Genomic DNA, 17393 nt, shown 5'->3' with positions numbered 1-17393 from the left:
CTGCCAGAGGGCAGCCATGGATGGGAAATTGGGAATGAGGAATTCCTGGCTGGGCTGGGATTGCCAGAGCAGCTGGGGCTGCCCCTGGATCCCTGGAATGTCCAAGGAAATGTTGGACACTGGGGCTGGAGCAGCCTGGGACAGTGGGAGGTGTCCCTGCCCATGGTGAGGGGGTTGGAACTTTTGGAACTTCCAACCCAGATCATTCTGAGATTTATTTGGGTGATCTAACATACAGAAATATGAAAATGCAGGAGATTTCCATTATAAAACTCCTCAGTTGCTGTTCACAGATCCATCCCTTCTCTCTGCTGTTTATGATCACCTGCTTTGCTCTCTCCGGGCATCTTTTGCTTTCCTCCCTTCACACTGAAAGAAATTTGAATTTCCATGCCTTGAAGACGATGTGCAGGCAGTAACTGTGGTGTTGATTCCCACACAATCAAGAACTTTTGGGAAGCACCATGCCATGGAAACTGGTTCCTTTGCTGCTCTCAGCTTGTGCTGCTCCCTCAGAATGGAGGAGCTGCTGGGATTTGCAGGATGTGTTGATTGCTCAATTGTTGCTTCAAAGCCTCATCCTTTATTCTTCTTTATTCCATGGAGAGAGGCCCAGGAATTCTTCATTCCATGCCTGTTTAGGTGAATTGTGCATTGCAGAGAGATCAGTGAACCTGTCCTGTGCTAACACAGGGATGGGAAGGGAGCTGAAGTTTTCCTGTGCTCCTCATGATTTTGGGATGTTGCTGTGTCCATTGATCCCAAATGAATATTTCCTGGATGTTTTGAAATGGGATTTACTTATGATACCATACCTTTGTGTCTGAAAGGTTTTAGTGACTGGTAGGATTGAAAATGTGGCAGGACTGAGGCTAAAACTCATTTAGACAGATAAAACTCTGAAACAATGAGGTAACGTCTGATGGCTCCTGAAGTGACAGCATAAGAAATCTCACATTTTTTAGCTCTTGTGTGAGAGACAGAGAGAGCTTTTCTCAGGATGTTGTTAAAAAGTTACTTCATTCCTTACAATGATTTTTAAAACCTGCACAGCAAATCTTTCAAGGGGCTGAGCTGCCTCTTCTCTGATGTGCTCAGGATTTTCAAGGAACGGATAAACACAAAGGGAAATGTGTGATTCCCTCTTAGCACATTGGGAGAGGGAGAGAACAGAATCCCAAAATTCCTTGGGTGGGAATGGACTTTAAAGATCATCCAATTCCACCCCTCTGCTCTGCTCTGGGAGAGCTGGGGGTGCTCACCTGGAGAGGAGAAGGATCCAGGGAGAGCTTCCAGCACATTCCAGGGCCTGAAGGGGCTCCAGGAGAGCTGCAGAGGGACTGGGGACAAGGCCTGGAGGGACAGGACACAGGGAATGGCTCCCACTGCCAGAGGGCAGCCATGGATGGGATCTTGGGAATGAGGAATTCCTGGCTGGGCTGGGATTGCCAGAGCAGCTGGGGCTGCCCCTGGATCCCTGGAATGTCCCAGGCCAGGCTGGACACTGGGGCTGGAGCAGCCTGGGACAGTGGGAGGTGTCCCTGCCATGGCAGGGGTGGCTCTGGATGGGCTTTAAGCTCCTTCCAACCCGAACCATCCTGGGATTCTCTGACATTTTCTCTAAACATGGAAGATTTCCACGCAAACATTTCAATTTTAAGGAACCGAGCAGAATGGAAAACTAAAGCTCTCCTAATGTTTGTTCTGACTTTCAGCACCTGCAGAGATTCCAGTTTTCCTGCTCATCTCTTTTTTCATGTTGAAGTCTGACATTTTAGGCTCCATTTCAGACACGCCGAGCTCTGTCACTAATGGCCCCGTCGCTGTCACCACTTTGCAGTGACATTCAGGTGGGCACACTTCATTGCCAGCACAGCAGGAGGGTGTCATTAACTCTGTGACAAATTTCACTTCATCTCCAAGTTTTCCTTATTTTTCTTTTGTTCCTCATAATTTATTGCTGGAGAGATTAAACCAGCAAACTTTGCTTTTGAGAGGAAACTGCTACAACAATGGTGCTTCCAGAGAGATGGGAAAGTTTGGGATGTTTTCCTGGGCACACCAGGAAAATATCTCTGTGCAGAATTTGCCAGCTCAGCTCTGGTTTGGGGGGCTCCAAATTTGATCTCTGGTTGTCATTGATAAGGAAAGAAAAAAGGTATTATTTCCACTCCTCGTGGAATTATGGTTTAGTTTGTGTGGGAAGGGACCTCAAAGCCCCTCCAGTGCCACCCTGCCATGGCAGGGACACCTCCCACTGTCCCAGGCTGCTCCAGCCCCAGTGTCCAGCCTGGCCTGGGACATTGCAGGGATCCAGGGGCAGCCCCAGCTGCTCTGGCAATCCCAGCCCAGCCAGGAATTCGTCTTTCCCAAAATCCCACCCCAATCTCCCTTTCCCAGGGAATTCCCTCCATTCCCAGCTCTCCCAGCCTGGCACTGGATCCATCCCCACCCTGACTCTGCTCCAGGAAGGAATTTTGGGATCCGGGGGTTTCACTGGGAATCTCAGGACTCCAGGAAGGGTCTCCCTTCACTTTTCCATCCCCAACTTCCATAAAAATCCCTCGGGATGGATTTTGAGCCTCCTTGATCCCAGAATCCCGGAATGGTTTGGGTGGGAAGGGACCTCAAATCCCATCCCATTCCAATCCCACCATCCCAGGCTGCTCCAGCCTTTCCTTGGGCATTCCAGGGATCCAGGGGCAGCCCCAGCTGCTCTGGCAATCCCAGCCCAGCCAGGAATTCCTCATTCCCAATTTTCCATCCATCCCTCTGGCAGTGGGAGCCATTCCCTGTGTCCTGTCCCTCCAGCCTTGTCCCCAGTCCCTCTGCAGCTCTCCTGGAGCCCCTTCAGGCTCTGGAATGTGCTGGAAGCTCTCCCTGGATCCTTCTCCTCTCCAGGGGAACATTCCCAGCTCTCCCAGCCTGGCTCCAGGCCTGGAGCAGCTCCATGGATCCCTCTGGAATCTCTCTCACAGGTCAGGGACCTTCCTTCCTCTGCAGCCCATGGGAGGTGTCCCTGCCCGTGCAGGGGTTGAAACTGGATGATCTTTAAGGTCCCTTCCCACCCAAACCATCCTGGCATTCTCTGCTCCCTTTTTTCTCCAGAGCTGCCAGTTTTGGGTTGTTTGGATGAACAAATCCTTCAGCTCCCTGCAGGAGATGCTCCTGGTGGAATCAATCAGGATGAGGGAATATTCCTGGCGTATTTTATGGAGATGTTGGTGGCTCTCCAGCACAGGGAGTTGGCTGCAGTGGAGGAATCGTGGCTGTTCCATGTAAATAACACATTCCAGACCTTGATACAATCACAGGAATTCCCTGTGGAGATCTCCAATTCCCAGGGAAAGGAATCCTTCACCCTCCAGGATTTTCCATAACAGAACAGTGTTCAGAGCAGTGAAGGTGGGAGAGCAATGGCATTGAAGATGCACTGTTGTGTAGTTGAGATGTCCAAAGCATCACCAGGAATTAGATTTACACCTCAGCATCTTTTTTTTGGGGTATAATATTTAAATACAAGCAAAATCCCTCCCCCCCTGTAGCCTGCACCTACCTGCAGAGCACCCACGATTACTAATGGAAGGCTGAGAGCCAAGGAGATGTAAAAGCACATTTTTCTCTCGGTGCCAGGGTTCTGTTCTCCTCAAATCCATCTTCATCTGGCCCAGCAGATCAGACAGATTGTTTTATTCCTCGCCGTGGAGTTCATCCCAGTCAATAATATTGATTAGTGCAGGGTGACTTGATGGAACAAGAATAACACCCCTCTCTTAATTGGAGCTTGCATTTCCTCATCCCTGCCTCAGCAGCTCATGCTTGGCTGGCTCCTTCAATAATTTTGTTCAGACACAGAGCCCACTGGAGATTGCAGGATCTGACATTAACAGGGGAAGTGAATAATTTTCATTTCCTTGAACTCAACGCCTCTTTTCTTCCCCGATTAAACTGCCACATTGTGAGAGTTCACTCTTTAAGCTGCCAGCTGAAATCTCTGGATATTTTTTTTTTTTAGAGCTGCCTCTTTCTAAGTACCATCAGGAAAGTTTAAAAAGCTCTTTCTTGAGTTGCTTTGTGCTTCCCAAGCCCATATGTTGGGTAGGATTTATGAAGAAGGTCTGTGTGCTCAGGGTTCATTGGAGGAGCTGAGTCAGCTCTGGAAATGTTGTGACTGAAGGTTTCCAGTTCCCCAGGATTTCCCACTCCATGGGGAATTCAGAGCTGGAGCTTTCACTCCCACATCTTTGAATCTATTGGAATTCTTACAGGAACACTCCTGACCTAGAGGGATTATTGTGGGTGTGAAATGCTGATGTTTGTGACCTGCTCAGCCCTTGCACTGTGCTGCAGAAGGGTCAAACAAATTCCATCACCAAAGAGCTTTTTCTGTAGACTGGTTGTTCTAAAGCACATAAAATTCCCTTAGAAATGAAGGTTGGAGTCACTTCCTCATCAGTTGTGTTGCTCCTTTTTTCCCATTTGGAGAAATCCTTTTTGTTGGAGGCAGAGATGTCAGGGTCAAAACCTCCAGTGACCTGCTGGGGTAGTTTTGATTTCAAAACTTTGTCATTTCCCCATTTCTCTAAAGCTGTCTCAGTAATGTGATTGGCTTCTGTATTTATTATTTATTTTCAGTTTTAAAGGAGATTTCACAGGGAAAGGGCTTGATAATACCTGAGATATTCAAACTTTGCCCAAGTTCCTTTTTGGGGAGGCCTTGGGCTGGAATTCCCAGAGCAGCTGTGGCTGCCCCTGGATCCTGGAAGTGTCCCAGGCCAGGTTGGATGGGGCTTGGAGCAGCCTGGGATAGGGGGAGATTTCCCCATGGGATTGGAACTGGATGGACTTTGAGGTCCCTTCCAACCCAAACCATTCCATGGTGATTTATTTATGTGTGGGGTGTCTGGCCTGTTGTCCTAAAAATGTTTTCTTTAGGAATGGTTCCAATGTGGACTTTGTTGCTCTCAGGACATGCAGCGTTTTCAGGAAGTTGGTATTTTCCCTCCCCTCTCTTTTGTGTCCCAATATCCAAATTTAAGGTATTTTGCTGTCAGGAGCTGCCTGTGGAAGTAATTTTGGAGTGACACAGTGACACTGGTCAGGTTTTATTGCCACTCCAAACCCTGGAGCTCGTGGTGTGTAAATGATGTTCCCTGAGTTGTGTTTTGCTGCCAAATTCTGCACATTTCTTTTTCCTGTAGCTTGGAGAACATTTGTACCCAGGTGGAACTCAGAGAAGGGAAAGTTCCAGGCAGGAATGACAAGATTCAGAGTTGGGAATGAACTCCTGGGAGAACCAGTAATGCTAAATACAATAAATGAGTTAAAATATCAGTCACTGACATCTAAACCAAGGCTGGAACTGCACCATCCCCAGCCATTGGAAGCAGGAAAATTCTGGGAATTGCTGCTCTCCAAACCCTTTCCAATCTCTTTAAAACACACCTGAGGGGTTGGGTGTTTGTCACCCACGCTGGAGGACCTGGATTTGGTGGGTTTTGTGACAAAATGTCCCTAACTCTGCAATGAGGATCCCAAAGTCACCCCCTGCGCTGGGAGGGCACCGAGAGCGAAGCCTGGCGTTAATTACTGATCTTTCACCAGGAAATAGGCATTTAATTCCTGTTTAATTATCGCTTGCTAAATGTTTAATTATCACTTACTCTCTGAAAATCAAGGGATGGCGAGATCTGTTAGACAACTTGTTCCACGTTCTTTTCCAGGAGGACCAGATGATAACTTAATTGAAGGTGGTGGGTCCAAGTTTGTCTGCAAACCAGGAGCCAGGAACATCACCATCATCTTTCACCCCCTGCTCAGGTAAAATCTGCCTTTCTGCATATCTCTACAGCTGCAAAGCATTAGAATAAGTAGAAATTAAACCATTAATTGGTGGGGATGTTGGGCAAATTCCAGTTCTGAGATCTCTGAGGTTGTTGATGGTGTGAAGTTGCTGTGTGTAAAAAAAAAAAACTTTTCCTAAAATATTTAAATATTTAATAGTAAATATTTTTCTAAAATTACCTAATTAATTTTAATATTAAATATTCTATAAAATAAAATAATTAAATATATAAATATTTTGAATTATTTATTTTAATTTTTTTTCTTTCAATATTTTTAATCTTTAAATCTTTTTCAAACTGAACTGTGATGTCAGGTGAGATTTCCTGTCTGGGTGACCCTGTGTCACCGAGCAGTGTCATTTATTGACCTAAGCTGGGGCTTAGTTTATTTGCAACCTGCCACAAATTGTTTCTTGCTGTTCTTTGTGGTTATTAAAAAAGTCAGAGGAACTGCAAGGTGAGTTCATTGATAAAACGCTGTGGGCTGGGGACTGCAAATTAATTCCTGATCCAGAGTGAGCCAGTGATTTCCAAAATTGTCTCAGCTGGGGCTTTAAACAGAGCAAGACATTTAATGAACCTCTTCTCACTGTATCATTTAATGAACCTCTCCTCACTGTATCATTCACCTCTGATACCTGAATTTTGCTGCTTTTCTAGCAGTTTGTCCTGTTGGTTTTGTGGAAATTCAATAATACAAGGTTTGTCTCGGTTCATGTCAACCTCCCAACTCTGTTTTTCCTGGGAGGGTTTTCATTTTTCCCCAGCCTTTCCCAGCTCTTTGGAGAGCATTTCCCTCCTTGCCTGTGTTTGGATGAATTCACTGTCCTGAGTCACTTAACCAGCAGGGGCTTCTCTCCAATGCTAATACCCAAGAAGTCACAAAATAGTGATGAAAAATTATTGGAATCTGATGCCCAAAAGAAGAAATCTCCTCCTGCCACCTCCGTGGCTGAGAGCTCGGCTTGTTTGTGACTTCTCAGGACTTAAAAACACAGTTGGAGAAGGCAGAAATGCCTCCAAACCTGAATTTTCTGCTGTTAAAACAGCAGGGATTGGAATAATCTCAAGAACATCCTGAAATGTGTTATGGTGTGCAAGATCTTGCATTGAAAAAAGAGTTTATCTCTTGCTACGTGCCCATAACCAAGTGGAGAATTCCATGAGCACATTTCATTTCCACCTCTGTCTCTTTGAAACTGAAGAAATGTGCTAAAAATAAATCTGCTACAGGATAATTTGCAGTTTTCAGCTATTTTGTGATGGGAAAAGACGGACAACTGAAATTCAGTGTTCTTCAAGGTGTGACTATGATGATGTGGACTTAAATTTCTAAATAATTAATGAATTTACAGACATCTTGCAAGCCTAGAGAGTGGGTGATGCACCTGTTTTTATTTGTGAGAGCCTTCCCATTGATTGAAATTCTTTCTCTTTGCCTTTCTGCTTTATTTTCCCCCACTTTTTTTCCTCCCATCTGAGCGAAACACGAGTGCTCTGCTTTAAATAGCACTTCTCCCAAACACTTCACTTTGCATTCCCAGCCTGCAAGTCAGGCAGCAGGAATCATTTGCCTCATAAAAAATAATTGCACTGAGATGAAGGTAGCAGTGTACAGTGTATTTTTCATGCCAACCACCTGCAATATTTTCACTCCTTTTCATTGAGGATTTCATCAATAACTTCAGGAAAAGAAGGAAAACAGGGAATGACCCAGTTTGCCCTTTTCTCCCTGTGGGATGGGAGAGTCTGGGGGTAGGAGTGGGCTCTAAAAAACATTTTAATGTGATTGTATTCATTTTAATGTTTAATGTGCTGAGAGATTTAACTCATGATGGCCTAGGGATGAATGGGATGCAGAGAATCTGGGATGATCACAGGATTTCTTTAGCTGACAGTAATTCCCTACAGGGAATTCTGTTCCTGATGGGATAGCCACAGCCTGTCCCACCAGCAGCTGAAATGCTCAGTACGGTGAATTTGCTCAAATATTGATGCTTGCAGTGACTTCTGGCACATGGAATCATAAAATCATCATCTCTTGGTTAAATCCTTGTTACCCTTTACCAAATATTCATATTTTAAATGTCCAGCTCTCCTGGAGGTAATTCCTGCAGAGCTGTGAAGTTTCCACCTGTTTTATTTTCCTTTTTGTGGTTCTCTATGACCTGCCCCCCTCATCTTTCATCCCTGTCCCCTGTACATGCTTGAAATGGATCTGGTTTGAATTCAAATGATCAATATTTTATTTACAAGGGGTTTTTTTTTCACCCCTTGTTTTTATTAAAGTCCCATAAATACATTGCCAGAGGAGCTTCAGCACTGCATGGACTCACTGATTTTATGAGGCAGCTGAGTGCTTCTGAAAGTATTAAACAAACTGGATCACTGAGAAACCAGACCCTGGTGTGCTGATTTAAAGGCTGAGCATCACATAAAGTGATGGCTTTAAAATATAATTCAGCCCTGGAATGTTGAGGGGAGAGATGGAAGCAGAGCATTGATACTCACCAGTGGGAACTTCTCTCTTTTGTTCTCCTGCTATGAGAAGTGTCAGTGCTGATCACATCAGAGGTGCACAAGCACAGGGACAGATTTGCTGCTTATAAAGCCCCTTTTTAATACTTTTTTATTTACAAACTGAGGGTGGAACTTAGCTCCAGATCCTCTTGAAGAACACGGGGTCAGACTTCAAGGGGGGGGTATGCAAATTAATTCATTCCCAATAACCAAAGTTTAGAGAAACCCTTAGTAAAAACCATGGGCAATGTAAGGAAAAATACCTAAAAATGGTTTTCAAAGCTTTCCTTGCCTTTGAATTCCTTTAGAGCAGGGAGCCAGAGTTGGGAAGTGGGATTTGTGTTGTTCAGGATGTGGGTCCCTAATTTCCACAAGGACAACTGAGACACACCAAGGCCCAGATTAATTACCAGCACTTAATGACAGCACCACACACATGGAACAAACCAAGAGTGCATGTCTGAGAGACAAGTGGGCGTTCTAGAGGAGATGATTCCTGGGAATAAGTTTTCCTAACTACATCTGGAAACTAATTGTGCTAGGAAAATTGAGGCAGAACCCACCTCTGATCTTCCTTAATTACATTTCATGGGAGGTGCCAAAGTATAAAAGTTACCAAAGGAGTCCAGTTGCTTCCTTCATCCTTTGCTGGGAGTTACTGGGCTGAGGAATAACATCTCCCTTTGGAAGAAGGAATCACAGGAGCAATCCCAACGCCCTTCATTCTGGAGCACGGAACAGCCTGAACGATGTCTGTCGTACCATTTGTCTGGTGGGGATTTTTTTTTTTTTTTTTTTTAATGTATTTTATCTTTTAATGTTTATTTGTTTCAGCTGGCATTTGAAAGGCACTTGGCTCCTCGGGGTAATAATCATTTTACATATGCTTTATAGAGTGTGTTTATTACCAGACAATTGAGGAACAGATGTCTGCAGTCTCGAGGCTGGAGGGGGAGGAATGGGAAGGGTGGGAGATGGAGGGGATGGATGCTGGTGCCGAGGCACACGCAGCTGAACGGGGCTGGATGCTGGATATTGAGGCCGGGAGGGTTTCCATTTATTACCATCAGCCACACTTCATTAGGATCAAGCAGCAATTAAAAGGCTTGGAGGATGGAGGAGAAAGCCAAGTGCTCACTGATTTGGAAGGAGGAGTCACTTCCCAAAAGGACGTGACCTTGGGAAGGAGGAGTGGGGAGCAGGAATAAATCCTGGCAAACTTGGGATCTGCACAGGGTGTGCTGGGATCTCCCCTCTGCCAGGTGGGCAGGATTGGGATGTGCCAGTGGTGTTGTGATCATTCCTTTGGGGTTCAGAGTCTGGAGATAAAGAGAAAAACAAAGAGTAAGGGAAACAGAGAAGAAGGAAAAACAAATTTCCCAATATTTGCCACTGCTGATATCGTTTGGGATGAAGAGAATGAAGGGGAGGGATCTCCCCTCTGCCCAGTGGGCAGGATTGGGATGTGCCAGTGGTGTTGTGATCATTCCCTTGGGGTTCAGAGTCTGGAGAGAAGAACAAAGAGTAAGGGAAACAGGGAAGAAGGAAAAACAAATTTCCCAAATTTGCCACTGCTGACATCGTTTGGGATGAAGAGAATGAAGGGGAGGGATCTCCCCTCTGCCAGGTGGGCAGGATTGGGATGTGCCATTGGTGTTGTGATCATTCCCTTGGGGTTCAGAGGCCAGAGAGAAAGAGAAAAACAAAGAGTAAGGGAAACAGGGAAGAAGGAAAAACAAATTTCCCAAATTTGCCACTGCTGACATCGTTTGGGATGTAAGGAATGAAGGGAAGGGATCTCCCCTCTGCCAGGTGGGCAGGATTGGGATGTGCCAGTGGTGTTCTGATCATTCCCTTGGGGTTCAGAGTCTGGAGAGAAAGAGAAAAACAAAGAGTAAGGGAAACAGGGAAGAAGGAAAAAGAAATTTCCCACTTTGCCACTGCTGGCATCGTTTGGGATGCAAAGAGGAAAGTTTAGTGCTCTGTGTGTGCAAAGTTTTCTGCCTCTTTTTTTGGGGAGGATTGATGGGGGTGAGGAGAAGAGAGCAGCAGTAGTTTGACCTTTTCATGGAAGATGAAGTATTTCTGCTCGTTTCTAGTCTCCATCACTGAAAGCAGTAGGCTTGACAGCAAACTTGGAATTAACTGTTTCTTCCAGTTACTTTAATGCAAATGTGAGTGATTGCTCTGATATTAAATTAAAAAATCCTTTAGGGACTAACTGGGGAGGGTGATGATGGACAGCAAAGTTGTCATGGGACAACAAAATCCTTTGGTCTTTGAGCATCAACTGCTGCTGGTGTTAAAAACTACATCATTAAATTGATCTAAAACTCAGTGTATACTCCTGTGTATCTTACCAATAACCCCTTTTATATCTGTACAGTTATAATAATAACAATAATCATCTCCTTTTATTTTAAAATATGTTGTAGTATCTTCTAATTGCACACTATTAAATTAATACTTGATAATATAGGGACTGTTGGTCTTGGGAAGCAAAAAGAGTGTAAAAATTACATGAGTTTAGTACATTTAAACTATGCTAAATCACACCAAATAGTTTAAGAAAAATATGTGGTATTTTAAAGTCTAAGGGTTATTTATTATTAGTGAAGTAGATAGAAAATGTCAGGTCCTCCTGTGGCACAAATACTGCTAAATAATGAGAGCTGATGCCTTCAGCTTTCTGAATCAACCCTAAAATACTTGATTTCAGAGAAATCAATAAGGCTGACTCAAGCTGGGCGAGGGAACTTGGAGTGTTCACTACCTAAAGTTTGTCTTTGAGTCTGAGTAATGAGCAGAGATCAGGGTAAATTTAAAAAAAAATAATGAGGTGCTATTAAGTGCACAAGAAAAATGATTTGGAAACTTTTTAAAGTAGTGAGTCCTTGAAAAGAACCCTCCAGATTTTATCAGGTCTTGCATTTCAACAGATCCCCTTCAAAGGGTGGGAAAATATCAATTAGTTAATGGAATTCTTGCTTCTGCAAGGTGGGGAATCTCTTCCTGCTCTCTGGGGCAGGGAGATGGGGCTTTTGGTGAGAAAGATGAGGTTCAGATCAGGAGATCACAAATTCCTGGGATCACTGAGGTGGGAAAAGCCCTCCAAGGCCATCCAGTCCAATCTGTGCCTGACCCCCACCTTGTCCCCAGCCCAGAGCTCTGAGTGCCACCTCCAGGAGCTCCTTGGACACCTCCAGGGATGGGCACCCCAAACCTCCCTGGGCAGCTCCTTCCAATGCTTATCAACCTTTTCCATGAGGAAATTCCTGCTGGTGTCCACCCTGTCCCTCCCCTGGCCCAGGGACTTGTGCAGAGCCACAAGGTCCCCCCTGAACCTCCTTTGCTCCAGGCTCAGCCCCTTCCCAGCTCCCTCAGCTTTTTCTGCCTCTCCATTCCCTTCCCAGCTCCATCCCTGGACACTCTCCAGCCCCTCCAGGTCTCTCCTGTCACGAGGGACTCAGCACTGGACATTCATGAGTGTCCCCAAACTGGACACTGCCCTGGAGGGGCCTCAGCAGTGCCAGCACCAAGAGATCTCAAATCCTCATTACAAAATTCAACACTGGGAACAAGGAAGGGACCTTAAAGATAATTTAGTTCCAACCCCCCACCACGGGCAGGGTAGGATAACATTCCCCTGGATGCTCCCAGCTTTATTTTAGAAATTCCACTCTTGATTCCACAACTTCTCATCCACTGCTGCTTCCTTCCAGTGACCTGAGTGGGAATCTTCGGGGGGTTATTTAACACCTACCCAGGGAGTGTTTTCCCCTCCCTATCCCCATTTAATGAGTGTTTAGGAGGCTTTTAGCCGCTGTTGATGTTCAGGACTTTGTGTCTGCCAGCAGCAGGGATGGATGTTCCTCTCAGGTGAATCCCAACCCTTTTCCTCCCTGACAAGCCCTCCCAAAGTTGGTGTTGCTGAAGGATAAAGACACATCTCAGCAGAGCTCCTTGTTGTGACACTGCTAAGAAAAGGTTTCCTCCTGACTGGGGCCATCACAGGGATTGGGGCTCACACGGAGAAGGGATGGGGAGCAGCTTCACATTTTATGCCTTTTTTTATTATTTTTTTTTTCCCCCTGATGCTTTATGAGAACTGACAGTCTTGCTGTGTGTGTCTGATTAAAGATGACAGTTTATAAAAACCTTAAGGTGAGGCTGTTCATTTTCCATGACAGAAAATAAAGCGATCCCCACCCCGCCCCCCACCGCCACCTCCCACACAAACAAAAACTCTCACAAGCCAAAAAAAAAAAAAAAACCCCACAAAAAAACCCTCTTAATATGTGAGGCATTGATTTTATATTGTCTGTCAGAGAATGTGCTTCAGCAGATCAGTCAAGTTTGGAGTTTTCAAACATGCTTCATCCAAAGGGAAAATCAACAGCCTGTCAGAAATTTCACATGTCTCCAGCTCCTCCTTCCCTTTGGATGAAATACAAGCTGAAGGAACAGAGAAATTTTGACATTTGCAAGAGCTGGGGCTGAATAGCTGAAAACAGTGTTAATGTAATTCCATGGTAATGAGGTACTTTGAACCAGGCTTGTGTTCACTGAGCCAACAAAGCAGGATTAGCTCCTTCCTTCATGGGATCAGAGAATGGTTTGGGTTGGAAGGGACATTAAAGATGACCCAGATCCATCCCTGGCCATGGGACACCTCCCACCATCCCAGGCTGCTCCAGCCCCAGTGTCCAGCCTGGCTTTGGACATTCCAGGGATCCAGGGGCAGCCACAGCTGCTCTGGGAAACATTAAATTTACCTCCAGCATTGCACTCGTGTTTCATGGAGGAGGATGGAGCTTCCCCACGTTGCTGAGCACTGCTGCTCTGATTTTGTCACAGGGATTGATGATGGCATGAGAATTTTCAGTGATTTATTTACTCCTTGGGAACAGAACAGTTCAGTCAGGAGGGATCTAACATGATGGCTTCATCTAATCCTCTGAGCAGCTCAGGGCTCACCACACGGCCAGGGAAGTTCTGAGCAAAGCTGGAAGGGCTGAATGGATCCACAGATTCATTTGAACCATCTCAGGTACAAAATTCCTGAAAAAAAACTGAGTTCCATACTGAAATCCACGTTTAAGACTCACTGAAGTTGGAAAAGCCCTTGAACATCACCAAGTCCAACCATTAACCAGCACTGCCAAGGCCACCACATATCCCCAGAGTGCCACAAGAATTATCAAACATCTAAAATCTCAATCATAAGGTGAGATTTGGCCATGCAGGAGCTGATGCCTTTCAAGCAACTCCTTTGCTGTTGAGGAATGAACTTCCAGTAGTGGCTAAAACTTTCTTTAATAACCCCAACTTTCATTTCAAATACAGGAAATAATACTCTGACATCACTAAAAAAAATCTGTAGAGCAACAGAAGAGCTCCCATTGCAGAACCAGAAAAGCATCTTTGATTTTTGTGGTAGAAGAAAAGGGAAAAAGAATTTAATAAATTCTAAATTTGTAATCTGTCTACAGAAGCTGTTCAAAAAAATACTTCAGTGAGTGTTTTCCCTGAATGGGGGAAATCCAAGGATGAAAACACAGTGTGGTTTAAGTCCACTTTATGTTTCTATTACCCTAAAAATTTTTATACGATGCCCTGTGGTTGCTTTCATCAAGCTTTATGAATTTTTGATTGAAGGCAGGAGAGTTGGTGCTTGATGAGAACAAAAAAAGGTGATTTCCTCTATTTAGGATTTGCTGTTTAAAGCAAAGATCTGAAGTCTGGAATGATGGTTCCATATCCCCCATGGAACCATCAGAGCAATGAAAGGAAATATTAATAATTTAATTTTTTGTCATTATTGTGTTTTACATCAGTGTGGTGGTGTTCAGCTCAAGGGTTTGCTGGGAAAAGCCTTTGGTGGTGGAGGGAGATCTTCAAAGTGTTTAATTTTCATTTAAGATAATCTGAACTGTTTATTTCAACTATTCCCCTCTTTTCAGTTTCCTGAGCTGAGCTACAAAAAATGGGTTTGAAGTTCCTTCACCACTAAGCTGCATTTTGTTTCATCATTCTGCTGAATTCCTGCATGTTACAGTTCAGGACCCTCATTTATTCCAGTTTTATTGGGATTATTTGCTTCAGACACATCAGATGTGGCACCACAAACACTTGCAGGGCTTTCATGGGCATGTGGCAAAATTAAAGTCCTGCAGAACCTTGGGAAAAGCTTTATAGGGATGTGAGCCCATGGAAAAACAGGTTTTTCAAGCACCAGGTCGTGACACAAAATAACTTTTTGGTGGGATATTCCTGAGGGATTTAACCTTAAATTCTGTTGACTTTTAGAGATCTGCAGAATAGACATAAATACATTTTGCAGGCCAGAAGTTGGCCTTTAGTTTGGTTATTTTGGGTCCTGGGAATGTTGAATTTCGGATAGCTCAGCAGGAATTGCACTTTGTGGAATATCACTGAGAAGCACTTCCATAGTTCCTTTCCTCTGGTAGCACCCAAACTTTTCAAAGACAAAATTCATTCACACCTAAGTGTGAAATTGCTCTGTCCATGGAAATCTTGATGCTGGAACTGCACCAGGAAAAAGTTGTGGGTGAAGTGTGGAGTTGAAAGGTCCTGAATTCTGTGCAGATTTAGAATAAATGGGAAAAACTGGAAGTCTTACATTCCCACTGCTATTAATCAAGCTCCATATTTCCCATTTTATTGCAATTTTGTCTGTCCAAGTTGTATTTTTACAGATGGGCTTGCTCTGGAGGTATGACAGGTCTGAGACAGCTCCAGGAGTCCTTATTAATTAAAGCTTTATTTAATTAAAGCTTTCACTGTCAGGTGAAATAATGCTGCTAAATAAGTGCAGGTCCCTCAAAAGTTCCTTGGTTTTGGGATACCCAAGTTTGATATTTTTCACCTGAGCTAGGGAACTCATTCAGGATATACAAGACAGAATTGTTCCTTATACAGAGAAAAACTGGAGACCTTCTAGAAATAACAGAAATTGCAACAAGAAGGGGAAAATGTTGACAAGTGTTATTTTCTAGCAGCTCTCCCAGAGGAAATTCTGGTGGATTTTGGAGGTGGATGAGTGACAGCCTGGTCTGGTGGATAGCCAGAAACTCAGATCTGCTCCACAGAGTAGGGAAATTTATATACTCTAAAGCTTTATAACCTTACAGGGAGGAAATAAAACCATCCCCTCGTGCTGCATCTTTGCAAAAGGTGGAGGCAAGTCTGGAGTCTGGGATAATTCCTCTTTTTATTCCTTGGGGTTGTGCAGTTTGTCACTGCAAACCATCATTGAGACACTCATTCCTCTTGATGTGCCCAGGCTGAGGGATGTGAGGCAAAATTGGTCTTGTGGTGCACCCTGACAACCAGGCTGGACCTGCAGCACAGGCATTAACCTGAACTGAAAAAAAGTTGTTGATAAAAGGTAATAAAAGTTGATTAATTGCAGAGAATCCCTTGATCGCTGGTTGCTGTCATATCTTAACATTGGGATTTTAATGTCTCACCTTTGCCTGGCTCCTGAAGTATTGTTTTATTTCCCAGGCAGTTATTCCAAGTTCTTGATATCACTGAGTGTTTGGAATAGAATAGAATTATGGAATTGTGGAATGGTTTGGGTTGGAGGGACATTAAAGTCCATCAGTGCCATGGGCAGGGACAACTTCCACCATCCCAAGGTGCTCCAAGTCCATCCAGCCTGGCCTTGGACACTTCCAGGGATGGAACAGCCACAACTTCTCTGTGTTTTCAGCTTCCAGGTCAGTCTTTCTTCCATGCAGGAGTTGCCAAACTTTTTCATTTCCTGATAGAAAACTTCATCCAAGCTCCCTTCATCTGCCTTGTCCCCACTGCTGACCCCATCACCTGTGGGGTTCTTCACCCCACACAAAATCCACTTTTCCCATCTGCCATCTGCATCCCTTGGGAGCCTCCTAGGGAAAATTTTTGCCACTTGTTCCCTGTTAAAAAAACAAATAGAAGTTGTCAAGGATGGGGAACTATTGTTGCAGTGAGCAGAATGGGTGCTTATTATCAGTTATGGACACGCCCAGGTCAGGAGTGAAGTGGTTTTTTTCTGTTTAGTTTCCTGAAAGGCTGGGATGGGTTTAATTGCTGGTTGTCATTTGTAATGGAGTAGATGCGGTATTAGAATTATTCAGATAATTTGTTGTAATTACCCACCATCAGGAGCTTTACAATGCTCAAAATACAATCCTTGAAGCAGTGGAACTGAGTCCTTTGAATGGAAGGCAGCAGCTCCTGAGAGCACAATTATCTTTTATAGATGTCAATCAACTCAGTGAGGTAAACAAAACAAAGGTGCTTTTCCACAAATCCTTCCAGTGCCTTAAACCTTCCCAAAAATCTTGGCAGAACAAGCAACATGCCCGGAGTGCTGATAAATCAAAGCTTTTGCAGAGTTCCTCAAAGCAGGCAGGGTTTGAGAAGCATTGTGTGCCTTGAATAAAGCGTTACCCAGAAAAACCTCCCCATGTCTACCCCCCAAGGGGTTGTTATTCATTCTGGCTCTGCTGCAGCAGGAGGGAAAACCTCTCTGAGGTGCTGCTGCCCCTGATTTTGTGTGAGAAATGCTGGTGAGAAATGGGAAATGGGGCACAGCTTCCTGGGCAGGCAGAGGGGCCAATTTGCACTGCCCTCTTCTCCCCACCCAAATGAATCAACAGATGCAAAGGAAGGAGGGGAGGCTGAGCTCCCAAATTTGGATTCTCCTGGCTCGGCCCTGGCAGGTGTGGGACCCTGGCAGGGGTCAGGAACCCCCCTGGACAGAGCCCCCAGAGACACTGTCTGTGATCTCTGTCCATGGAAAAGAGTTTTCAATCTCACAGGATGAATTACAAGCTCTGAGTGTTTGATAGAAGTAATAATTAAGTGTGGCACGGGTGCAAAAGTAAAATTTTAGGATTCTAGATTAGGGGTTCAAAGGGGACAAGATGGAGGAAATTGGGTGTGCCTTGTCCTTTTTCTCCTTCTTCATGCCCTCCATGTTTCACTGTGGTGTTGGCATTTTTCTGTTGGTTC

The 17393-nt window shown here is 44.6% G+C and overlaps 1 protein-coding gene across 3 annotated transcripts in view; it reads left to right on the top strand.

Moving 5' to 3' along the window:
- The window catches only part of EXOC4 (exocyst complex component 4), a 318257-nt gene that overhangs the window by 158009 nt on the left and 142855 nt on the right, over positions 1-17393 (top strand). For all 3 annotated transcript variants that reach the window (XM_072918507.1, XM_072918496.1, XM_072918499.1), the window contains one exon: positions 5724-5820. In XM_072918507.1, the coding sequence (XP_072774608.1) occupies positions 5724-5820 (97 nt within the window). The remainder of the gene's footprint in view (positions 1-5723; positions 5821-17393) is intronic.

The sequence above is a fragment of the Taeniopygia guttata genome, chromosome 1A (genome assembly GCF_048771995.1).
Source record: "Taeniopygia guttata chromosome 1A, bTaeGut7.mat, whole genome shotgun sequence".
In the NCBI taxonomy this organism is placed as follows: Eukaryota; Metazoa; Chordata; class Aves; order Passeriformes; family Estrildidae; genus Taeniopygia; species Taeniopygia guttata.
This window is presented reverse-complemented; position numbering and strand designations above follow the sequence as displayed.